A 25985-nucleotide genomic window follows, 5' to 3' on the forward strand; every position below is an offset into this window, starting at 1 on the left:
CCCTCCCCAAAGCCCCCAAACTTTAAGTTTTAAATTCTGAATCAAGAGTTCTAGAAGTATAATTCTTCTTGATAAAATTCTTCCTCATAGAAGACCCTAATCTAATTTGACAGATATGTGTCACCTGTGTTTAAAAGGGAAGAGAAGATTATGGCCATGAAAATTTTTAAAAAGATAAGTCAACGTATAAATCAATCCAGTCAACATGTTTATTAAACAGCTGTGTACTGAGCGCTTAGAAGTATGGTATCCTATTTCTCTATTAACAAGGCATTATTAAGCTCAAATTATCTCACCTTTCAAATTTAGCCTTTTCTTCTAGGAAAAGAGAAGGTTTAAATCATTACCTAAAAGAAAGTGGAATAATGTTTGGGGGTTTCCTAGCTTCACATCTTTGCAGATGCACATGGGCCAATACCTTACACAAAGGAAGAGTGAAGGGTCTTCTCTCAAAAGCCTTCTTTGCTTAATGACTTCCGATTCCAAAATTCAACTGTGAAACATTCAGTTATTTGGGCTGAATTATCTTCAGATCTTTTTTTCTCTTGAAAAAGTAATTATTCCCATGAAAGGAAACAAAGTTATTTATTTATATTACAATGTGAATCAGTTTATCAGGGTATATTTTTTTTAATTTTTACTTTACATTGAAGTACCATTGGTGGCTCAGATGGTAAAGAATTGGCTTGCAATGTGGGAGACCTGGGTTCAATCCCTGGGTTGGGAAGATCCCCTGAAGAAGGGAATGGCTACCCACTCCAGTATTATTGCTTGGAGAATTCCATGGACAGAGGAGCTTGGCAGGCTACAGTCCATGGGGTCGCAAAGAGTCAGACATGACTGAGCGAATTTCACTTCACTTCATCACTGATGAACAATGTTGTAGTTTCAGGTGTACAGCAAGGTGATTCAGTTATCAGCATTTTCTTTTTAAAAAAGTATTTATTTTTGGGTGTCATGAGTCCTTGTTGCCTCGTGGGCTTTTCTTTAGCTGCAGAAAGTGGAGGGCCACTCTGTAGCTGCAGTGTGGGCTTCCCATTGTGGTTGCCTCCCCTGTCGTGCAGCATGGGCTCTGGGGCACATGAGCCTCTGTAGTTGCCGCATGTGGGCTCAGCAGCTGCAGGCTCCAGAGCACAGGCTCAGTAGGAGTTGCACAAGGGCTCAGCTACTCCTGGGCATGCGGGATCCTCCCGGACCAGGGACTGAAACCACGTGCCCTGCATTGGCAGGCCAATTCTTTTCTACTGAGCCACCAGGGAAGTCCAGTATTTTGCTCTTAAAAGCTGAGCTAACTTCCCAGAGGATGGAAGGGTTTTGTTTTTTTTTTTTAATAGTAGGAGGATGTATAGGGAAGGATAATTCTGGACTATGTGTTACTGTCTGGAGTCTATAGATTTGTGCAGGAAAAGAGTAGCAAAAAGGAAAATGGAGAGGAAAAAGGGGAGTTTGGTGAAGACTTCTTTCTTCATCATTCTGTTTCAGGCAGTTCAGATTTTAGTAACTTTACAGCAGGCAAGAATGGACAATAGTCCTACATCCACTATATATGATGGTGGTTTCTTTCATATATGTGGAAATGAAATATCTGAGTTGTCGACAAGGCAGAGAAAGCAGAAGCAACCACAGAACTGGTAATTCTCTGTCCTTTTAGACAAGGCATACCTTATATTTCTATTTTGGATAAAGTTCTATTTTCTGTGTCTGTTTTGGATAAAGTTCATTATTATAAATAGAAACCAGGAAACACCCTCATGAACTGAGAACAATTTACTCTACAGGTGAATTTTAGGAGAGTGCACTTGTATTATGTGAGTCTGGATCATTACTTATTAGATACTATAGTATATCAGGTGAGCCCTTCAGACCAACACTGAACGTTACTCCATCGTACACAGCAGATAATTTTGCACAAATCATACACACATTTACAGCATGTGAATATCTCCTCAAATTCAATGGAAAAACATTTCATTTCTCTGGAAATAAAGTGTTAAAGGGGAATACAAATTTGTTTCATCTTCCAGTTTACATACTGGAATTTCACTCTGTTGCTGGACTGGAAGGCATCTCAGGGTGTTGTAGCACTGCTGTGATTCAGCCTCTGTTACAGGTGTCTACATTTACTGAGATGTTTAGCTGTGTGGCCTGGCTTTGCACAAGTAGCCTGTTTTTCCCGTCTATCAGAGACCAGGCCTTGGGTACTCACTGGAAAGCAGTAGAGTTACTTTATATCATGGACTTCGTAAGTGCTCAGAAAATATTTGTGAGACAAAGTGGAACATGGCACCTTTTATATATACTTTATGTAAGAGAAAGCCCCAGAGAGATGTCTCCAGAGACACTCCAGCATTAATTTTTCCTTGACACAATCAGTGCATAATATGCAAAGTTGTGTGTACTGCACATACGGTACTTAGAGGTGTTCCAAATTCATTCTGTCAGCACTGAGGAGTGTTCCAAGATGTGCAAATGTTTCATTAATTCATCCTCATGATGATTAGGTTACTAGACAGGTAGATTTGCCTGCTTTGAGAAGTTTCCTCAAAGGAAATATAAAGGTGTACTATGCTTTGCTATCAGATGTTAATAATTTGCTTCAAACAGGATCCAGGAAACTATCTTCAGAGCCAATTTTTTCATCTTCCCAGGCCAAAAGACACAAAATAGTGTTACGTCATTTGTAAGGAAGCAGCTTGTGGCTCTCCATAACTCTAGCTCTCTGGGCCATAGCCAGGTATGTCAGATGCTATGGGTGATCTATTGGGAAGTATTATGAGTCTCAGTAGAACTGAGTATATGTATCTCAGTAATAGTATCTGAGTATATGATACTACCAGATAGAATGTTCATGTTTCTGGATGTAAGCTCCATCAAGACAGGACTTTTTGTTTGATGCACCCAGTGCCTAGAAAAGTACCTTCCATTTAGAAGGCAGTATCATATTGAAGAATAAATGAAAATATAAAATATATGGTCTAATTTATTCCTCTGCATTAAAAAATCTATTGAATACCCAGAAATTTAGATGTTTCTTGAGATGTTCAAAAGTGTTTTACATTGATACAGAGATAATACATTGCTATTTTCAGAGAAATCATTAAAAAAATCACTGTATTAGATAATATGATATCTGGTGTGAAAACTCCTGAAAACATTTTATGTTCTTTACAAAGTTGATATGAACCAAAGAATCCTGGGCTAAGACAACTGAGTTTTTTAAATTTGGAAGATACCTGAAATAGTTTTATAGTAATCCAGGTGCTGAGAATGAAGGGGTCAAAGCATCTATTTTGATGTCTGTGATGTTGCACAAAAGTAATTTTGGAAGCACTTACATTTGTTTCTACCAATCAATTAATGTACTGTGTAACAGGTTGTTGGCTGCTCACAAGGGATACATGTCCTGGGAATTTATAGTGGAACAGAAGGGACAGACTCACCCAAATGGATGACTTCAGCACAGCTTAAGAGCTGTGTTGTAGCTCTGCGTGGGGGTGCAGAATAGGGGTCTTTATGCCAGTCTGGGAGTGAGAGTGAGGGTGGGAAGGAGGGAAGGTCAAGGAAGGCTCCAGGGGTGTTGGATATTGATCTGAGTGTTGGCAAAGATGAGTATGAGTTGGCCAGGTGAGGAAGAGTAGAGCATTTGTGCAGAAGGGACAGAGGAAGCAAAGTCCCAGATCTGTGAGCGACTATATTCAGTTTGGGGCTTCCCAGGTTGGCTCAGTGGTCAAGAATCTGCCTGCCAATGCAAGAGCGTAAGACACTCAGTTGTGTCTGACTCTTTGTGACTCCATGGACTGTAGCCCGCCAAGCTCCTCTGTCCATGGGATTCTCCAGGCAAGAATACTGGAGTGGCCAATGCAGGAGACACAGGTTCAATCCTTGGGTTGAGAAGATCTCCTGGGGTAGGAAATGGCAACCCACTCCAGTATTTTTGCCTGGGAAATCCCATGAGGAAATCCCAGACAGAGGAGCCTGGTGGGTTACAGTCCATGGGGGTCACAAAAGAGTTGGACACAACTTTACAACTAAACAACAACAAATATTCAGTTTGGGAATGCTACAAGTAAAGAGGAAGAGGAGACTTGTGATCAGGGCAGGGCTTGGACAGCTGCCATCCTAAGAAGACTCAACTCAATGCTAAAGATGACTGGGAGCCATTTGAAGCATCCTTAAGTGGAATAAAGAAATGTTTAGATTTGGGTGTTATATGGCATGCTGATGGCAGTCTGGAGGATGGATTTTAGGTGGACAAGGCTAGATGGGTAATCATTTGGCTCAGGTGAGAGACAAAGTCCTGTCTTGGCCAGTTTAAATAGCGATGAAGAAGAGAGGAATGTTCCAGAGTCAGGTGTTCAACAATTATTTGTTCAATATAGAACTGTTATTTTGAATGATATATTGCCTACGTCCTACTAATAAAACAAAAAACCTTTACTTACTAATTTATGTTAAAAACTATAATTTCTATACTAGAAAAAATAGTATTTTTAAAAATTATTTATTTATTTATTTTACTTTTGGTTGTACTGGGTCTTCACTGCAGTACACAGGCTTCTCATTATGGTGGCTTCTCGTTGCAGAGCATGGGCTCAGTAGTTGTAGCTGGTGGGCTCTAGAGCACCAGCTCAATAGTGGTGGCACAGGGGCTTAGTTGCCCCATGGCATGTGGGATCTTCCTGGACCGGGGATCGAACCCATGTCTCCCGCATTGGCAGGTGGATTCTTAACTACTGGACCACCAGGAAATTCCCAGAAGAGCAGTATTGTTTTCCAGTTTTGTAAATCTCTTAAGGTCTGACTTTACAGCAGACAGAGTCTCATAGCTTTCTGCAGTTATAGAAAGGAAATTTTTCCTCATACAGCTATGTAGTTGGAAAAGGAAGAAATGTTTTAATAGTCATTTCAGGTAATTGTAGATATTCTTTTTTAATATTATACCAAAATAAGTGGTAACTCCTTAAAGGATAAATGCAATGTGGAATCTGAAACCATATTATGTACCTTTTGTTCTCTGATACAATTAATATCCATTGGTCTTTCTTTCACCTTGAATGGATCTTTTACCCATGTGTGATTTTGTAAGTTTTGTAATGACAACTTCCATTGTTCATTTGGAAAATATTAGTGTATTGAGTTATGCAAATTTTGTAATGTTGTCACCTTTCATTATGTAATACAGAAAAAATTGTATTTGTTAATAACATATCACTATTGACCTCATCAAAAATGTCTTCAAATATTGGGAAGTTCTCAAGCTCAGGTTGTTAGAAGTTTCCCAAGTTCTAATTTTCATTTGAAGGCTTGAATTTTATCACTGGGAAAAAATACTGTCAGTTGTTTCTTGACAGTCTTGCTTTGTTCATAAAGAAAAAATCTGACAAATACCCGAATCTCAATAACCTGTTTGTCAGTCAAGAAAAATTGGTGTTCCATGTAAAACAGTGACTAATTAGCTCTCAACTCAAACAGTATTTGATTAGAATCAATGGCAATGTCGTATCATTTCATTCAACTTAACAGACCAAATGCCTTTCCGGACAACTGTCATAATATATTAAGGATACATGTATTTCAAGGGTCACGGTTTTTTTTTCATGATCTTTTTTTAATTTAACATACATAGTACATGATGTAAACGACTAGCATAAAATTCATAAAAATCCAGTTACCCTATGCATTATCAGTTTACTCCTGATACATTCTTTCATTTTCTCCTTAGTATCATTGTCCTATTTTAACACTACACTGTTTCTGCTAAGCACTTTAAGAGGCTTATCTTTTTTTAGGAATACTGCCCCAGTCTTTTTTTTTCTTTCCTAATGTCATAGCAATAGCTATTTTTATCACGGTCTTGCCCATCCTAACCTTCCTCACACTAAAGCAAAAATATTTTTAAATGCTAAAAATGCATAAAATACTGAGCTCTAATACTGTTCGTCATGTATATCGAACCTACTACTACTCTGTGTTGCCATAAAAGATATTTATAACCTACTGCACCAGAAGGAAATGGCAACCCACTCCAGTGTTCTTGCCTGGAGAATCCCAGGGATGGAGGAGCCTGGTGGGCTGCCATCTATGGGGTCGCACAGAGTCGGACACGACTGAAGCGACTTAGCAGCAGCAGCAGCAGCACCAGCTGCTACAAATGTGACCAAGGCCAAGTGTGCAGTGTAGCCCAGGGCATCTGTTCTAAACTGACTGGCCTAAAACATAATCATAGCTTGCTGGTGGAGCTACATAAATAAATACTGCTATGAAAGGAGTCTTCTGAAAACAAAAACAAAAGCAAACTAATTTGACTAGTTTTATCTTTTCCCAGCATATAAAAGTTATAACACTATTTTTAATGTTTTTCCTATGTGAAATTTCAAATAATTACATGTAAACTTACTGGGAAGGGAATTATTTAAAGGTGGGAAAAATAGAGGATAAGTTTAAAAGTAAAATTTAAAAAATGTAGTAACTGCTGGATGTACAAAACACATTTATGGGAGAAACAGTGGGAAATAAAGCAGAGCACACACTTCTCATCTTCCCGCCCAAGTTTTAATGAAGTTAGTATTTATTATTGTTTCATCTATGACTCCTTAAGTGAAACCGGCTTCTCCCCACTCCTTTTTTTTTTTTCTTTTTCTTTGCAAATGGGTAGTGGTGAAGAATATGATGTTGACTAGTTCATTTTGTTGTAAGGCACCATTAATTTTACCCACCATTGCTTTTGTACTATCAGTCCAAATGTCAACACAAATGTTCCAGGATAAATGATGAAATTAAAAAAATTATTGTATACTTCAAATGACTCAGCACCTCATGTTTGTTGTCATCATGTGTTTATATGAAAGATCTTTGATGATTAACTGGTGCTGATTCCTGATGAATACATTCAAGAGAGCAAGTCCAGACAGTTGGCAGATCTGTCCAATTCTAAGACAAAAATGCAGTTCTACAGAAAAGGATCAGTCTACAGCTAGATCTTTAATTTGATGTTACTGTAACATTGGAAAGTGGCTGTGCCATGGTTTCTTTTGCTGACTTCTCATCTAGAAGGCACTCAGAAAGCTAAACTCCACCAGGCTTTATTGTTCTCTCATTTATTCAGCCAGTGCAGTTACAATAACTTACTCTATAAGATACTTCACTGGCTTTTTCTTTTCAGGTTTGAAGAGCTGCACCAAATAATTTTTGGCTTTTCAAAAGTTTATTACATCCACATTTAAAAAGTCAGTGCCTCTTTTTAAAACCCTGAATGTCTGCTCTAAAAATAGTAGTACAACTTAACTGGCACCACATTACTATGCAGAATGCTCTATCATATAAGACACAATAAGGTAAATTATTAACATCTATAAAGTCAAAGAAAAGGACAGCACCATCAAGTTTTTTTTTTTTTTTTTTAAACTTACAGTTCCTTCCAATTGCTTTGGAATAGATTTCTCCTTCCATGAGAAAGGGAACTCTGATCTGTCATTTTCATCCTTTTCTATATCTTCAGATGTAGACAGTGCATCTGAGCCTTGAGGAAATGTCTTCTGATATCTCTTTCTAAAGCAAAAGATTGGGCTCCAGACTCAGACAGATAAAGATTTTGATCTCTTCTCCACCTATGATGAGTGGTATAAACTAGGCAAATTCTCAAGGGCTCATTTTTCAAATACTGTTTCTGTGGTCAGGAATCTAGGAGTGGCTTTAAAAGAGGGGTTTCTAACTCGAGGTTACTCATACGACTACCTTCGAGATGTTGGTCAGTGCTGTGGTCATCTGAAGGCCAGACATGGAGCTGGAGGATCTGCTTTTAGAATGGCTCACTCACATAGCTAGCAAGTTAGTTCTGTCTCTTGGCCTCAGTGGACTTTCCCAGAAAGTCCTTGTATGTATCATGGTTGGCCGTCTTCACAGAGTGCATGTTCCACTGTATTTGATCAGAACAGTGGCAGTGTCATATAACTCAACCTAATAGACTAAACTTGAGTTTATAGTTCAACATTTAAATAAGCATTTAATTTTTGTAGTGATGTTAACAAATAACCATTCTTGATTGTGTATTGGAGGTTGTGGTCTTTTTTAAAAATTTATTTTATTATTTATTATTAATATTTATTTGGCTGCACTGGGTCTTCGTTGCTGTGTCTGTGCTCTCTCTAGTTGTGGTGAGCGGGGGCTACTCTTTGTTGCCCGGCGTGGGCTTCTCTTTGTTGCCCGGCGTGGGCTTCTCTTGTTGTGGAACATAGGCTCTAGGGGAGCGGGCTTCATTGGTTGCAGCATGTGGGCTCAGCAGTTGTGGTGCAGGGGCTTAGTTGTACTGAAGTGTGTGGAATCCTCCTGAACCAGGCATCGAACCTGGATGGTGGTCTCTTTAAGCAGTATGATTGCTTTGGTATTTCATAGAAAACTTTGAACATTTATTTTGAAACATTAGTCTACTGACCATATGTATCTATATTAATTTCCCCAGAGGCCATGATTTTGAAGCTTGAATTTTTATATACCAAGTGAAATGGGAAATAATTTCAAGGGGAGAAACAACTTTGTAGAAAAAAAATTGCCATGAATTTATTTGGATGGCCATTTATGGCCTTTATCATACATAAAATTTTAGTTGGAAGGAAAAAAAAAGGAAACATTTTATTGAGAAAGTCTAATATCTCATTTGGAACATCTTTTAAGTAATTTTGGTTTCTGAGGAACTGCAGTTACTGGACCCTTGTATTTTCTGCAGCTACATCAAGGGAGTTGTTTCCTTTTGATTTTTTAAAAAATTTACCAAAACCCCAAAATTGGCAGGAGAGAAAGGCAGCAAGAAGTTCCTCATCCATTAAAAAGTATACATGTGAATCAGTTCTAATGAGGTGGATGAAACTGGAGCCTATTATACAGAGTGAAGAAAGCCAGAAAGAAAAACCCCAATACATTATAATAACACATATATATGGAATTTAGAAAGATGGTAACGACAACCCTGTATGCGAGACAGCAAAAGAGACACAGATGTATAGAACAGTCTTTCTGTGGGAGAGGGAGAGGGGGGGATGATTTGGGAGAATGGCATTGAAACTTGTATAATATATGTGAAACAAATCGCCAGTCCAGGTTTGATGCATGATACAGGATGCTCAGGGCTGGTGCACTAGAATGACCCAGAGGGATGAGATGGGGAGGGAGGTGGGAGGGGGGTTCAGGATGGGGAACACGTTTGCACCCGTGGCGGATTCATGTCGATGTATGGCAAAACCAATACAAAATTGTAAAGTAATTAGCCTCCAATTAAAATAAATTTATATTAAAAAAAAGGAATACTGAGAGAATGCCAAACAATATTAATGTACTCCATTATGACTTTGACTATATTTAACAACTTGAAAAATTTTCGTTTTTTTATGGTGCCATCAGCCTGCTACTTAATAGAAAATGTTTTATTGACATTTATGTTCTTTACCTAATGATATGTATTTAAATGATGGCTGCCATCTTTATTAGCAGTGACTGTTGAAAGAGTAGTAAGAGAATAGAGAAAACTGGTTTCATTCTAATTGTGCAAACTGAGAATATAACCCTGGGCTGAACAGTTTACCAATTTGGCTACAGAGTATAGTTAAAAATACCATCATGCTCCAACACTGTATGATTGTTTTAATTGTGAATTATTATTTTTTTAAAAAGTCCATATTGTCTATTTGTTCTTAAAAATAAACATACTAATTATTTAAAGAAAAAAAAAAAAAAGAAGTTCCTGGGACAATGCAACATCCCTGAGAAACAAGGAAATGTTTACTTTGGAGCCCCCACCAGGTCTTACAACAATTCAACAATTGAGCTCAACAATTCAAGCTCAACGTCTCCCTCCTCCCCTGCCTCACTCACTTCTTCCTCCTGGGACCCTAACATCCTACTTTCCCTGATTTCCCTGTGATCTGAAGCTGGCATCCCTATTCACATGGTCATCTGGCCCCAAACCATAGCCTGACTGGGGACCCCTTCATTGCTGCCCATCTCCAAATAGGTCCAACCTGTGCCTTCTGCCCTAGTAATGCTGCCTTGCTCTGTTTTCTTTCCATCTACTTTCTTCTTTCTCACTGCTTCTGCTCCAGGGTCAGGCCGGTTCTCTCTTGGGCCATTACAGCGATTTCTAATAGCCTCTGGGCCCCTGAATCTCACCTCCTCTGACCTGCTTCTGGATTAATTTTTGCCCGCCCCAAATTCTTTCATGTTCTCTCAATGTTTGTTCAATAAAGACCAAGTGTCACTGAAGGTGCACCACCCAAAGGCACCAAGTTACCTTTTACATTGTGTTATGATCTTCCCTTGACTATCCTAAAAGGGACCCTTCTCTTCATCTGACTACTTTTCTTAATTCTTTGCTCATGTTGTTCCCTCTTCCAAGAAATGCTGTGAGTTGAAACCTCACTCATTTTGGGGGGTCTATCTCAGATGTTACCTTCTTTGCAAAGATTTTCCTGATGACCTCACTTTTCCCTTCACTAGATATTGTCTTTCTTTTTAGGATACTCACTGAACTGAACTTTGTATCCCTCATGATATTTAATCATAATCGGTTTCTTTTAATATAGTGTGTACTTACCTTATCATTCTTTCAGGATTATAATGTACTTGAAAGGACAGACACAATCATTAATCTTTTGTTCCCACTAACGCCTAGCCAAGGTTTTAGCAAGTAATTGGGACTTCAATTAAAAAAAAAATTGGGCTTCCCTGGTGGCTCAGTCGGTACAGAATCTGCCTACAATGCGGGAGACCTGGGTTCAGTTCCTGGGTTGGGTAGATTCCCCTGGAGGAGGAATAGGTTACCCACTCCAGTATTCTTGGGCTTCCTGGGTGGCTCAGTTGGTAAAGAATCCACCTGTAATGAGGGAGACCTGGGTTTGATCCCTGGGTTGGGAAGAGCCACTAGAGAAGGGAACGGCTACCCACTCCAGCATTCTTGCCTGGGGAATCCCCATGGACAGAGGAGCATGGTGGGCTGCAGTCCATAGAGTCCCAGAGTCAGCCACGACTGAGTGACTAAGCACGGCACACAAACCGCTGTGTGACTCCATTGATATTTTAAGACAGGAAAGAGCAAAGTTCCTGTATTTATCCGACACGGTGGACACTTACGCAGCATAAACGTAAATACAGACATAAACGTAAATACAGACACATACATGCATGTATAGTTATCACTCTGCTAAGACGTCTTTGTTTCAATGTTCAAGGATTCAGGGGTGTAGGCCAATGCTTTTTATTTCCAGTCGGCACCAAAAATGTTGCCCAGATTATAATTTGACGACAGAAAAATGGCTTCAACATCTCTTTCAGTTTAGGATTTGAGACCCGGCCAAAAGCCATGTTGGCAAACTCTTACTAAGTTGAGCAGAGACTGGCCCGTATGAACCTCCCGGAGACGCCGGGGTTGGGGTTGGCGAGGAGTCGGGCACTGGGCGGCGGGAGGGCTGCGTGGCGCGGATCTTCCAGCACTTCCTACTCCGCGGAACCGGGCCGACCAGTTCCCACCGCCGCCTCCTGCCTCTTGGCCCCACTTTGCGGGCCAAGCCCACGCCGCGCGCCCTCTTCCCCGCGCCGAGGCCGGGCTGGGGGCGCGCCGAGGCAGAGCCGATTCGGGCATCTTTCGGCGGGAGGCCGGAGCGGGGGTCCCAGGGCAGGGGACGAGGGCCGAAAGCCAGGAGGCCGCCCTCCCTCTGGGTTTCTAGGTGAAGGGCAGGAAAACAACCGGCCGGTCTGGGCGGGGCGGGGCGGGCGGGGCGAGGGCGGAGGGCACACATTGCTTCATCCTGTACATTTTACTGGAAACCGGGCGCATCCGGAGGAGGGGCCGGGAGGCGGTCCCGACGCCGCCAATGGCCCAAGCAGGGCGCGGGGGAGGCCGGCGAGGCGGTGGCCCCTTCTCTCCGCCCCTGGTCTCGAACGCCGGTTAAAAAGTCGGGCACTCCGGGTCCGCGCTCGTGCCCGCGCCGTCCTCCCGCCAATACCCTGAGCCCGTCAGAGCTAGTACCATAGCCACAACCGGGAGGCAGCCGCGCGCAGCGAGCCGGGGGCACAGCTGTCTGGGGTCCCCGAGCGCCGAGCCTGGGAGCATGATCGTGGACAAGCTGCTGGACGACAGCCGCGGCGGAGAGGGGCTGCTGGACGCGGCCGGCGACTGCGGCCTCATGACCAGCCCGCTCAACCTGGCCTACTTCTATGGCGCGTCGCCGCCCGCCGCCGCCCCCGGCGCCTGCGACGGGGGCTGCTCGGCGTCTGGGCCCTCGGCGCCAGGCTCGCCCGGCTCCGACTCCTCCGACTTCTCCTCCGCCTCGTCCGTGTCCTCCTGCGGGGCGGTCGAGTCCCGGCCGAGAGGCGGCGCCCGTGCTGAGCGGCTGCAAGGTACCCACCGGCCCCAGCGGGGCGACCCTCGGACCCCCGGACTCCCGTCGGCCCACGCTCAGGGAGGGGGGTGGTCTGGGCTGCCCAGATGTGAAGTACTTCGGCCAGATTTTAGGGGGATTCTGCTCCTGCCTTAGTGGCGGTACATAATCACACTGGTAGTCATTTTTAGGCCACGACGGATGCCTTGCCCTGTGCTGGGCGTTTAATATCACTCGATGCCCTTTGACCGTCTGTGAAATCCGGGTGCCATCGGCTGGCCTGTTAGCTGGAAACACACTGCTCTGATATGGGGGTGGAGGGGGGAGAAATGGACCACGCTGGCTTTTCTCTTCGTTTTCTTCTTTTAAAAAACGCCTTTATTAAGCTATAATCCACATACTATGGCGAGGTTTTGGAGCCGATGCAGGTGTACCTTTTTCTCGTGTCTGTTTTAGTGAAAGGCTGTAGCGGGCGATAAAGGTTTGAGTACAAGGTTGAAGGTCATGATTTATTTCTTCCTAAGTACGTATTTGTGAAAATTTTTACGTAGAAGGACTTTATAAAGAAAAGAAACGGATATTATCAAGATGTGAGATGAAGCTGGACTGAAAACCAACGTATACCTTGAGTTTGATTTTCCGAAGTCTGCCCCGAATTTCTGCGGTCTTGTTTTTGTTTTCTGTGCTTTAGAGTGGTTTGGGCTGTATGTAGCAGAGAAAGGCGTAATGTTTCCGGTCTACCGCTGTGAATTGTTAGTTTCTTTTCTTAATGAACGGAGTTGCATAATTTGGGGGAAAACAGGATGCCACTGTGGGTAAACCAGAGAACGTCTAGATAATCTCACATTTTGGAAAATGTAATCAACATGATTTTAAAGAACGTTCTCTTTCAGGTGTTCCCCACTGCTAGCCATTCCTGTTTTGGTTGTGTTTTAAAGTGTGATTTGTCATTTTCATTTAAAAAAGTGATTCAAACCGCTGGACTCTATAAACGCTTTCTGTATTTTGAGTGTGCAGTAAATGCCAAAATGTTGTGTTTATCTAAACCTTTTTTACTCCCTCCTCATTTGGCCTTCATCTGGCTGAAACTATTTTACTAGTTCTTTGGTTTACCATAGGGGATTTCTGAAACTGAATTTTTCTCCTTGTGACGTTGAATTATTAACTGCTGTCATTCCAGAGAGATGCCGTGTTAGATTCCGGCAAGATATGTCTAGACTTAAACGTAAAACTAGCTGTTTAATTTGCCCTATCATTGAGCTGTTTCTCATATGTTTGATTATATATATATATATATATATATTTAAATTATGCCTTGGTTTTTGTCCCATCTTATTTTTTCCTACTCTCAATGGAATTGCTGAATTATTCATTTCCTGACTGTGTGTTTACTCTGTGTTCAACTCATCCCAAGAGGTTGTGACATGGTAGTGGTCAGAGGGGAATGCTGTACTCATGTACTAGGTTTTAAAGTGTATTTTAAAGCTTAAATATGAAATGAGATTATTTCCTTTTTACTTAGAAGGCCTATGTGAGCAATTCCGTAAACAGTCAGTGAGGGGAAATCCTGTGTGTGTAGTGTGGAAATGTGTTTAAGCTTAGTGAATTTAAAGCAGCTTTCTCGGCATAGCTTGACTGGGGGAAATAATAAACTAAGACATTATTAATTGTTAGGCTTTGGTACGTTGTTTTGTGCCTTCTTCGGTGAGTGGAATTGATAGACTTTACAATTTCTGTGTGGACAGAAACCCTTTGGTTTAGAAAGCTAAAAATTCATCATTTAGCCATTGCTCTCCCAGGTTTTTAAAAAATCTAGAATAATTACAGATTTATGAGAGTCAGGATTGCAAAATCTGCAGTCCTCTCTCATGCCGTATTTAGGGCTGAGAGAGAACTAATGTGGGTTTGTCGCTTGTTTCTGGTGCTCCCTGAAATGACATTTTTATGAGCTTTACTTCCTTAGGGTTCCTGGTGGGGAAAGGTATCAGGCAAGGTAGACTCCTTAAGCAGGGCTGGGGACTGACGTGCAAGGTCATCGGCCTGGGTGAGCTGAAGAGACTTTGTGGTCTGTCAGTTGCGAACTTTATCATGTTGGACAGCTGTGCTTTTGAAGTTAGTAATATTCATGTCTTTGAAGACACTCACTTGGGATATGTTTTTGTTTTTTGTTTTTGAACAGTTGAGCCCCATATGGGAGTTGTAAGGCAGCAGAGAGGACCCTTTCAAGGTGTTCGTGTGAAGAACTCGGTGAAGGAACTCCTATTGCACATCCGAAGTCATAAACAGAAGGCTTCCGGACAAGCTGTCGATGATTTTAAGGTGGCACTTAACTTATTTGTTTTGGGTTGGGTGGCAGGGAGGTTAGTCTGTTAGGGTTATTACTTTCATAGACCACAGAGTACAAAGGACAGCATATTTGTCCTGCTGTGTGCTAGATTCCTGTTGCTGGGCCCAGTGCTGGGCACTTGGCAGCTGTGCAAGAGAAATTTAATGAATGAGTAAACGAAGGCAAGTTGGGGGCAAGGAAATTAATGTGGTTCAGTTAAATGGAACATTTTGATTAGAATGGAAAAACTCAAGTTGCCTTATTAATTTTACCTTGACCCAAGTTGAACTAGGTGAAAATGCAAATGGGGGAAGTTGTAAGGTAGGATGGAAACTAACATAGAAAATAAATACTGTTAGAATGGTATATCATATGTTCATGCAAACTACAAAGAATGGTAGAGATATGTTTATTGATATATGTTAATCAGGAAACCATTTATCACACACTAAATTGGAAACTTTTTTTTCCTTATAGACACAAAGTGTGAACAGAGAGCAATTCACAGGTAAGGGTTACCTCTATTTATAATATTATGGGGGCTCTAGGGTAAAATAGTGCACTGTAATTAGGGGTAAAATTTTGTGAAGTAAAATGATCTCAGATTCCATTTTCCTTTCTCGGGTATAGAATTGAAGAACACAGTATCATATAGTGGGAAAAGGAAAGGCTCTGATTCACTGTCTGATGGACCAGCTTGCAAAAGATCAGCTTTATTACATACCCAGTTTTTGGTATGTATCTCACTATTTTCCTCTGAATACCCTTCAGAAATTACTTTTAGAATAATTTTGGAAGAGAATGTGCAACTTCCTTTTTCTTCCTTTCCAGACACCGCCTCAAACACCCACACCCGCGGAGAGCATGGAAGATGTCCATCACAATGAATCCAAACAGGACAGCTGTGCCGATCTGCTTCAGAACATTATCAACATTAAGAATGAATGCAGCCCGGTTTCCCTGAACACTGTGCAAGTTAGCTGGATGAGCCCTGGGGAGGTCCCTCAGGGCTCCCCCCACGAGCAGTGTCAGGACCTCCACAGAGGGCAGGTCTTCTCTCCACCTCAGAAATACCAGCCCTTCCAAGTCAGCAGCTCCCCACACATGATGGATCAGGCTTCCATGTACCAGTATTCACCACAGAATCAGAGCGTGCAGCCACCGCCACAGCACTACACCCACAATCCAGCCCTGGAATACAGCCCTTATTCCAGAACTTCCCAGTCCCCCAGCTATGAGCCACACTTGTTTGGTCGAGAACCACAGTTCTGCCCGGACCAGAGTTTTGCACCCCTTTTAAGTGATCCCCGGCAATCTGAGAATATTGCTGTTCCCCCTCAGACTGCTCCCAGTGTTCAGCAGCAAATTGACACCCACCTACAGAACTTCAGCCTGATGCCACCAGATACCTGTGAGGCCCTGGCAAGGCCAGATGCAAGCTCTACCCCTTTAAGCACACCGCTGCCCTTCCCGAACCTTGGCGGAAATCCAATGAGCACCACACAGTTAGGGAAATCATTTTTTCAGTGGCAAGTAGAGCAGGAAGAAAACAAATTGGCGAATATCTCCCAAGACCAGTTTCTTTCAAAGGATGCAGATGGTGACACGTAAGTATATCTTTTTATGTTGTTAACCTAATTTGGTAAGCCATGGTTGTTGGCCACGGTGGGCACAGGGTATGCCAATTTAGATCTGAGTAAGTGATTGGCTAATCTAGATAACTAGTGGAGGCAGAACGATAGCTCATATTTCAAGGAAGAGTTTTCTTTGTTTTTTTTTTTCTGGGTGAACAAATTACCTGTTCCAAATTAATAAAAATGTATTTGGCCTCTTTGAATAATTGGTTTTGAAAGATTAGCACAGATTATGTCTGTAGAGCAAAATCAGTTAGATCATCGTTGGTTGGTCATGATCAACCAGGAGTTGATTTGTAGATTGATTACAGATGTGTCCTCACATCTTTGTGAACCTGAGCAAATTGTTTAACCTCTCTGTACTTTAGTTTCTGGGCATGTAAAATGGTACTATCTCCCTCATTGGGTTTTTATGAATATTAGAAACATTGGATTTAATGCAATCAACATGGTACTTGGCGTACTTCTTTCTGGTAACCTACTTCATCTTGTAACACAGATGGGTATTGTCAGCATAGCAGAAAAGACAGATTATGCTCTGTGCTGTTTCATTTTTCATACTGTTTATGGGGTTCAGGAGATAGTGAAGGATAGACAGGCCTGGTAGGCTGCTGTCCATGGGGTCACAAAGAGTCGGACACAACTTAGCAACTGAACAGCAATAGCAGCAGCTGTTTCATTTGGGTATACCAGCACATCAAGAAATGGGCTAAAGGAAGAATTTTTTTTAAAAGATGAACTTAGTGAAATCAGAAATAATTTACCTCTTTTCCTTTTCTCTCCCCCAGGTTCCTGCATATTGCTGTTGCCCAAGGGAGAAGGGCACTTTCCTATGTCCTTGCAAGAAAGATGAATGCGCTTCACATGCTAGATATTAAAGAACATAATGGACAGGTGAGGATTTTTTTAATTTTAATTAATTTTTTAATTGGAGGAAAATGGCTTTCAATGTACTGAAGTCTTTACAGGAGGCTTCGGTAGTCTTGAGCCTTCCTCCCCTCCCCCAGGTAAGGATCTCGACAGAGGGAAATGGCAAAGGTGTGGTCAAGACGATAGCTGGTCTCATATTTGAGTGTCGATTATTTCAGAGTTCCAGACCAAAAGAGTTCAGTTAATATTAACTTTGGGATGCTGACTCTGTCACTGCCCACCTTGAAGTTATTAACGTTAACTTTGTAGTCATTTGACCAAAGACTAATGGGGTGTAATAAAGCCTCACCCTAAGTTTATTTTAGTTTCCTTGTATCTTACAACTTATTAATAGGATTCATTTTTTCTATGTGGGTTTTTCCCACCTCAGTCCTAGTTTAGGTTCATATTCCTTGTTATGATAGTTTTATAGTTTTTACAATATATATATTTTTTTTCCTCTGCATGTCCACAGAGTGCCTTCCAGGTGGCCGTGGCTGCCAATCAGCACCTCATCGTGCAGGATCTAGTGACCCTCGGGGCCCAGGTGAACACCACTGACTGCTGGGGAAGAACGCCCCTTCATGTGTGTGCGGAGAAGGGCCACTCCCAGGTGCTTCAGGTAAGAGGCAGCAAGCCAGGCTTCCGTTACCACGGGGATAGGGCTGAGAAATTAGAAGTTGGGTGCAGGTTGCCTGTTGCAATACTCTCTTCTGAGTTGACTTATTCCTTTCTTGGGACACTTGTAGATAAGTATTTGGCAGAGCTTGTCTTATGCTGAGTAAATGTCTACTTTCAAATCCTGCAGGCAATTCAGAAGGGAGCAGCGGGGAGCAACCAGTTTGTGGACTTGGAGGCAACTAACTATGATGGTAAGCAGTGGACATGTTATTGGGTGAAGAAGCATTCAGAGAGAAGGGGCCCTTTAGTTCCAAGGGCATTAAGTTCAAAACCAAGAAGAAAGGGAGTTAATTAAAGCTAAAATATTCTATAAATAAAGTTAGCGCTAAGACCCAATGGAGGAAATCCTCAGATTTCCTTAGTGGTTCTTGGAGAGTTGATGGGAGGCTTGATCTCTGCTTTCTTATACTTTTTTCTAGGCCTGACCCCTCTACACTGTGCAGTCTTGGCCCATAATGCTGTGGTGCATGAACTCCAGAGAAATCAACAGCCCCATTCACCTGAAGTTCAGGAGCTTTTGCTGAAGAATAAAAGTCTAGTTGATACAATTAAGTGTCTGATTCAAATGGGAGCAGCAGTGGAAGCTAAGGTAAATTCACAGAAGAGTTTAGACACGGAATGTGGGAGAGAAGTGGTTATAGCAGAAGAGCTTGTTCTCAAGTAGAGATTAAAACTTTCTCCTCTTTTTATTTTATCCCCCCCCTCCTTTTTTAAAAATTAATGGAGTTAGTAGCAATGTATGGATAGTTGAGGAGCTTAGATTTAAAAAGATCATCTCATTTGCTTTCTTGATTTGTGTTTAATCTATGGCTTATTATTCAGAAGATCATTCAGTTGTGACATGAATTAGTCTTTATTTGAAAGGAAAAGAATATGCTTGAAACTGATATTTTCATCTTGGTTTCAGTTGTCATACACAGATAATAAAGGCACTGCATTTCGTAAGGGTTTCTTCATTGTTGTGGAATCTGGACTTAATCTTCTGTTTTTTTAAGCTGGAAAATATTTTGTTATCTTTAAATCTGAAGTTTCTTTACTGAATATCTGCTGTGTGCAAGGCACTGAGTTAGGGGCTCTACGGGAAGATGCCTAAATCATAAGCCCCTTGGGTCCTTGGGGAGCTTACGGTCTAATAGAAATGGTGAGAGAGATAGCTAACTGTCAGTCTACAGGATGGCCACCAAGTCTGGAAACACAGGCGGATACACAATAAATGGTTTCTTGTGCTATATCACAGCCCTTGATAAAACAGTGTAGTCTATTTCTACATTTTATGGCCACCTGGTGTATAAGGGTAGATGTGATAAGAGGCATGCAGGCAAATGAAAAGGGAATTTCAAAGGAGAAATGAGATTTCATGGAGCTTGGGATGAAAGAAGGGTTTGTGAAGAAGTGAGTACTTCAAGTGAGTCTCCACGGGTGAGTCAGACATAGGCGAGACTGGGTGAGAAGCGTATGTCTAGGGCGTGGTGTCAGATATTCACTGTCTTCTACCTCTTCCCTTTGACAAGGATCGTAAAAGTGGCCGTACAGCCCTGCATCTGGCAGCTGAAGAAGCAAACCTGGAACTCATCCGCCTCTTTTTGGAACTGCCCAGTTGCCTGTCTTTTGTGAACGCAAAGGTACTTTTAGGAATACTCGAGAACTGCCCGAGAGTTGGAATGATCTTCTTTATACCTTCTTCAAGCTTTTGAGCTGCTTTTGTGAAAGTCTCCTGTCCTCACGGGTGTCATTTTCTCTTGGTCTTCAGGCTTACAATGGAAACACCGCCCTCCATGTTGCTGCCAGCCTGCAATATCGGGTGACGCAGTTGGATGCAGTCCGCCTGTTGATGAGGAAGGGAGCAGACCCAAGTACTCGGAACTTGGAGAACGAACAGCCAGTGCATTTGGTTCCTGATGGCCCTGTGGGAGAGCAGGTGAGGGCCACAGAAGGGAAAGACATACTTTTAGCATTGTCCTGAAACATAAGAGCAGTGGGCCAGCTGGCACCCTTCGGGTGGGCTCTGTCAGTTCAGATGGGCTCTGTCAGCATACGTGTCTCAGCGGTTGTCACTGTTGCCCTTTGGAGTCAATTGTTTTGTTTCCAAAGGAGGAGTAAGACATTTAAGGCTGTGTCCGTAGACCCCAAATGGTTAGAAGTCAGGCAGTCTTTGCTTTTCTTCCAAGATGACAAACTTAGGTTTGAACTAAGTCAGAATGGTTTGACATTTGGCAGTTGATGAAAGAGGAGGAAGCAAGGTTCCTGTAGACATTAAGAAAATAGAATCTAGTTTTGTGAGTAAGTGAGGAACCTTCAAATAGTGTGGGTATTAGATGAGTCAGAGTGTTCAGAATACTTCCAGATGCCTGAGTGCTCCATAAACGTTAGCTGTTAACAATGATTTCTGTCTGCTAACTGATCCTAAGTAAAAAGTGGGAAAGTTATTTATGTAAGTTTGAACCTAGAAATAGTTTATACTTTAAATAAAATTATGCTTTACTTGTCATATGATTCTGTATTACATTTGGAGATTGAACAGTTTCATATGACTAAACTTTTCCTGATAATAAGACCTGACTCTTTAAGAACTTAACAGATTTTTGATGAAACTTTTCCCCTGGAGGAAATGAGGTGATTGTGGCTGTAGGTCATTGTATACTGTAATAATCACAAAATAAAATATATGGAATGCAATTTAGCCTTTTCTTTGATATACAGCCCTCATTGTGGCCACAATGTTATAGTAACTCATATTTGTAGATTTCTTGATAGCTGAAAACGAATCTCTTGATAACTTGTAGTGGTATTTTATACTGCTTAATACTTAGGAAAACTTTGCAGGATGAAGGTTAAACTGGAAAGACTGAGATTCAGAGTGGTTCCAGGCACAGGAACCATCGTTAAATAGTAAATGACAGAGCCCTAAGTGTTACCTTCCGCTTCACTGTTTGTGGTGTGAATTCATAGAATGAGGTTCTCAGGGAGTATCGAGCACGGAGAGTTGCTTAACTCTTTGTTAAATACATGTTCTCAGATTATTCTTCTTTCTGCTTTTGTATTTCTGTTTCTCTCTGTTTGAAGGGAGGATCTTTTCCTTTGCTTTTATTATCAGACTATAGTCATTGTGTCTCCTTTTGGTAGCTATCAATTGCATCCCTGACTCCAATCTTCTTTCTTTTAATTTGTTGCTTCTAATCTGCTGTGGGCTGAGAGACATGATAAAATTTGTCAGGCTGGGGTATAAAATCAATGACTCAGCTCTCAGTGAGCCTGGGGGCTTTCCCGTGATCCATATAGTCATGCACAGAGGCTTTCATTCTTGGATATCTTGATAGCTATCTTGACTCGAAGGGCATTATAATTTACTTATATCTATAAGAAAGACTCTGGGTTCTTAGTTGAGGCTGACATCAAGGTAGGTGAGATATGTATAATCATGATTACTGCCTTGTTTTACATGTTCTCATAAATAACAGAAGATTAGGAAAGGAATATAGGTCTTTGTTAAACAGTTGGAGATGTTCAGCTTCAAATAATTTTTTTCATGGAGATGCTTTACTTTCTTGTTCTCAAAGATCGCTATAGGAGAGCTGTAGTAAATAAACCTTAAAAGAAGTTGTAGTTTTTTTTTTTTTTCAAGTCCCCTTAAAATCTTGACACATACTGTTGTGTATTTCTTCATATACTTACTTATAAGTAGGCAGGAATTATATATAGAAGAAAGGAAAGAAGCTCTGAAGAGGTGGTACTTTGATTGTAAAAAAGAAATCTCACAAATCCTATTGGTTTCCTTTCCAGATCCGACGTATCCTGAAGGGAAAGTCCATTCAGCAGAGAGCTCCACCGTATTAGCTCCATGGGTTTGGAGCCTGGTCGGCAATACTCACTGTCAGTTAGGCAGTCCTATTGTATCTGTACATAGACCATTTGCTTTGTATTGGCAAATGTAAGTTGTTTCTATGAAACAAACATTTTTAGTTCACTATTATATAGTGGGTTACGTTAAAAGAAAAGGAGAAAAATACCTAATTCCTCTTGGCAGATTTTAATATTTCATGCCCAGGTATCTGGGATCTAGACATCTGAATTTAATCTGAGTGGTAAAATCGACTTCAATTAACAGTAGCTTTTTGGCTTTGATTTATGGTATCAGGTACTGCTCACGTAGCTATCGCCAGTTTAAAAGGAGGTGAATCGTTAACTTTTTTTTTTGAAGAAAAATGAAAGCATTTGAAAGTTAAAAAATAAATCTGGACATAGCCTTGAGACTTCATTTGGCCTGATACATACAGTACCTGGTAGTTACCTGTTGAAAAGTCTCTGTAGTAACTGAACTGAATGAAAGGTACCATGGTTAAAGTTTGATCTTTGCAAACTGTGTATAATTGTTATTTTTGTCTTTTAAAATATTTTTACATATATGGTCATTAACATGACCACATTTGAAATGTGTAAATCAATAAAATAGAAGATAACAAGTGGATATTCACTGTTTTTTAAAATTATATGCCTTCAAAGGAACTGTGTAAGCACCACCTCTGTAGATAAAACAGATGGAGAGCTGTTCCCTTAGTGGCTGGCAGAGCTCTGACTTGTAAATATGCTTTCAGATGAGATATATTTTGCATGCTATTAAAGAGAATACCTCTTTAAGACGCACTTTCTAGAATTTTGATTTCCTGTTCTGTTGGAATTTTTGTTTTGACTTTATAAGAACAACAGAAAGTCAATATTGAAATGTGTTTTACTGGTTTTCTGTTGTTCAGATAATGATAATGCACCAAGATGTTCTATATTACTATTAAGAAAAAACATATTTTTTAGTAACTTGAATTATATTAATATTATTTTGCTTATCTCTTGCATACTCTGAGGAACATATTTGACTTTGATTGCACATTAATTCTTTGTAATAAATTTGATTTATGAAAAACCTCTTATCTTTTTTTCTTTTAAATGAGAAGTGTCATAAGCAATTGACTGACTAATCATCTTTGTAGTTAAGTACTTAAATCCTTTTAAAATAGATAACCTTTGGATCGATCACATTGTTTGACCCAGTATGTCTTGTGGACAAAAGTTAGTTATGGTTATTTGGTATCTAAAAGTATGGCTGTTATGTGAATCTGTCCATTCACAATGGAAAAACTCATGCATTGCTTTAAATAAACATTAATTGAATAATACTGTTCTTAAGGATGTGAATTTTCTTTTCCTAGACCTTATATATATTTCTCAAGGTTGAAAAGAGCTGTTAATCACTAATCTAAAACCTTTAAATTAGCCAATATATATTAATTTGGTTTTTTTTTCAGAGTGTGTTTCCTAGTTATATGATCTTTAACATGAAAAAGCTCTTTGTCAAGTTCATTAGTAGAGATTTACTAGGTTCTGAAAATATCATGGATGTTTACTAGATACTGTTGATCATTTAGAAGTTTATGTGCTAAAAAATATAAGTCTTTATGACTTTTTAATACTTTATTTTGTGGGAACATAGGAAAAATGATTTGGAGATTACCAGGATCATTCTGAGAGATGTAAACGTGGGGACGATAGTAAATGGGGTCCCTCCCTTTTCCAACATGTCATTTTGATATGTGAGAACAAACACATAAGTGTCTGTCAACATCAGTCAATCACTGCACATACATTCTAGATCTAGTAACCTCCTTTGAGAATATGATGTGCATATACACACAAATTAACTGAAACAGTACTTAGCAAGCATGTGATTGTGTATCTGTGCATACAAAGCTGTCTGATAGATAATATGAGGTATTCAAAGATATTTATTAATTAAGATACATATGTAGGAGACATGGCATGTACTTGATTAACAAAAAGAGGAAGAAATATAAAGATTACAAAGAGAAAAACTTTATATCTGAATGGGGAGAACTAGGGAGACTTCAAGGTAGAATATTTGAGCTGTATTTTCAGAAGAGCTGAATTTGAATGTTCACGCAAGTGGAGAGGGAGGAGAATGAAACAGAAAACTACATGAACCAAGGCAGTCATGTTTGGGGGAACCACGAGTGATTCAGTGTAGCTTGACTAGCCAAGCTATTTGGATGGCCAGTAAGTTTCATCTTGTGTTCTACCTCTAACTAGTAATATGAATAGCATATTGAGAAAGATCTTCAGGCAGTCTAGGGGCTTTGGCAGGAGAGGGTGCTGTAATTGATTATCATATATCAGCTGTATGGGTATAGAGGGTGGTTCTTGATGGAATGTTCCTTAAAGAGTGACCCCCATGGAAGCCAAGACTACGAGCTCATTGCTGCAACCTCAGTGCCTAGCAAAGTGCCTGGCATAGAGTAGGAACTTAACACTGGTTAAATGAGTGAATGAAGGTATGTCAATCCTGCTTGGGATCATGGGTTTTTTGGGGGAACTGGTGTTTCAAGCCAGACATAAAGTACTAACATAAAATATTAATGAGTTAATGACTATCACAGTTCTAACTTAGATCAGATCAGATCAGATCAGTCGCTCAGTCATGTCCGACTCTTTGCGACCCCATGAATCACAGCACGCCAGGCCTCCCTGTCCATTACCAACTCCCGGAATTCACTGGGACTCAGGTCCATCGAGTCAGTGATGCCATCCAGCCATCTCATCCTCTGTCGTCCCCTTAATGATATCGATAAGTTAATGAAAAATGGCATAGCTGGCACTCAAAAAAAAATCAGGCAGTCCTATGCAAAGAACTAATTCTAATACTGTAGTTCGGTGTTTCACTAAGGAATTCCCTGAAGTATCAAAGACCAAACCTTCCAGCTCTATTTGTTAATCAAATCAGTCACATTTAATATCCTTTCTATATTTTTACTTAATCAGGAGTGGAGAATTTTCTCAAATTCCTCTAACCTTTAGTAAATGTCAACTTCTTGAACTCAGTACCACTGACTCGTTTTCTGATAACATCAGCTCTGTATTGAACATGACTCAAGGGAGAAACCAACTTCAGTGACTAAGTTCTTGTTGGTCTCTCTGAGATATGGCCCAGGTACAAGGTTTTATACATTAGTTAGAGCCAGATGACTGGGTTTTTGGTTTTCCTGCTAATGCCCAGGATTTGTCCTTGACAGGAGGGGAGTGACCATCTTACTCCTTATCAGAGGCTCCACACCTAGCACAACATCTGACACTTTGGACACGTTCAATAAATACTTCTTAAATCGAATTTAATTTCATGGCTTCCTTTTTAGTTTATATTTTCTCTATATTTTATACCTCAGTGTATAGACATTTTTTCATATGGAATTTATGATTTAATTCTGAAAGATGTTTTTCTTCAGCTGTGCACCAAGTCTGGTTTAGCTTTATCTTCTCAGTCCCCTCATTCCACCTTTGGTGTCTGTGTAGACTCAGAAACATTGCATGGATGACACGTTTCCAGGTGGACTAAGTGGAGATCGTTCTCAAAGTGTGTCTAGCTTTCTTATATGTGTCCTTTGTCCTCCAACCCCTTGTCCCCTGGTCCCTCCATCACGCTATTCTCCTTGTCTATAAGCCCAAGATTTGGGGATAAGAGTACCAGATAGCTAGTCCAGCTGCTCAATACCCTAGGTTCAGGGTTTCAATCTTTTTTGTTTTTAAACTTTTAGTTTTGTATTGGGGTATAGCTGGTTAATGAACAACGTGATAGTTTCAGGGGAACAGCAAAGGGACTCAGCCATACATGCATATATGTATCCATTCTCCCCCAAACTCCCCTCCCATCCAGACTGCCACATAACACAGCAGAATTCCCTGTGCTTTGCAGTAAGTCCTTGTTGATTATCCATTTTAAATACAGCAGTGTTTACATGTCCATCCCAAACTCCCTGTCCTGTACCCACATCCTTCCCCCTAGCAACCATAAGTTTGTTTTCTGTGAGTCTCTGTTTTGTAAGTAATTTTATTTGTATCATTTCTTTTTAGATTCCGTAAGTAAGGGATGCATACAATATTTCTCCTCTGACTTACTTCACTCAGTATGACTATCTCTAGGTCCATCCAAGTTGCTGCAAATGGCATTATTTCATTCTTTTTAATGGATGAGTGATAATCCATTGTGTCTGCCAATGCAGGATATGCAAG

The 25985-nt window shown here is 40.7% G+C and overlaps 1 protein-coding gene across 2 annotated transcripts in view; it reads left to right on the forward strand.

Annotated features, from left to right (window-relative positions):
* The window catches only part of NFKBIZ (NFKB inhibitor zeta), a 31380-nt gene extending 8292 nt beyond the window's left edge, over positions 1 to 23088 (forward strand). The window contains exons 1-12 of one of the 2 annotated variants that reach the window (XM_019974102.2): positions 11920 to 12384; positions 14545 to 14684; positions 15169 to 15199; positions 15322 to 15425; positions 15523 to 16298; positions 17114 to 17219; positions 17710 to 17856; positions 18043 to 18106; positions 18335 to 18504; positions 19427 to 19537; positions 19666 to 19833; positions 21696 to 23088. In XM_019974102.2, the coding sequence (XP_019829661.2) occupies positions 12096 to 12384; positions 14545 to 14684; positions 15169 to 15199; positions 15322 to 15425; positions 15523 to 16298; positions 17114 to 17219; positions 17710 to 17856; positions 18043 to 18106; positions 18335 to 18504; positions 19427 to 19537; positions 19666 to 19833; positions 21696 to 21749 (2160 nt within the window). In that variant the 5' untranslated portion in view covers positions 11920 to 12095 and the 3' untranslated portion in view covers positions 21750 to 23088. Of the gene's footprint in view, positions 1 to 11919; positions 12385 to 14544; positions 14685 to 15168; positions 15200 to 15321; positions 15426 to 15522; positions 16299 to 17113; positions 17220 to 17709; positions 17857 to 18042; positions 18107 to 18334; positions 18505 to 19426; positions 19538 to 19665; positions 19834 to 21695 lie in introns of those variants that run through there. The other variant, XM_070791549.1, reaches the window with a different exon arrangement.
* The last annotated feature ends 2897 nt before the right edge of the window (positions 23089 to 25985 follow it).

The sequence above is a fragment of the Bos indicus genome, chromosome 1 (assembly GCF_029378745.1).
Source record: "Bos indicus isolate NIAB-ARS_2022 breed Sahiwal x Tharparkar chromosome 1, NIAB-ARS_B.indTharparkar_mat_pri_1.0, whole genome shotgun sequence".
In the NCBI taxonomy this organism is placed as follows: Eukaryota; Metazoa; Chordata; class Mammalia; order Artiodactyla; family Bovidae; genus Bos; species Bos indicus.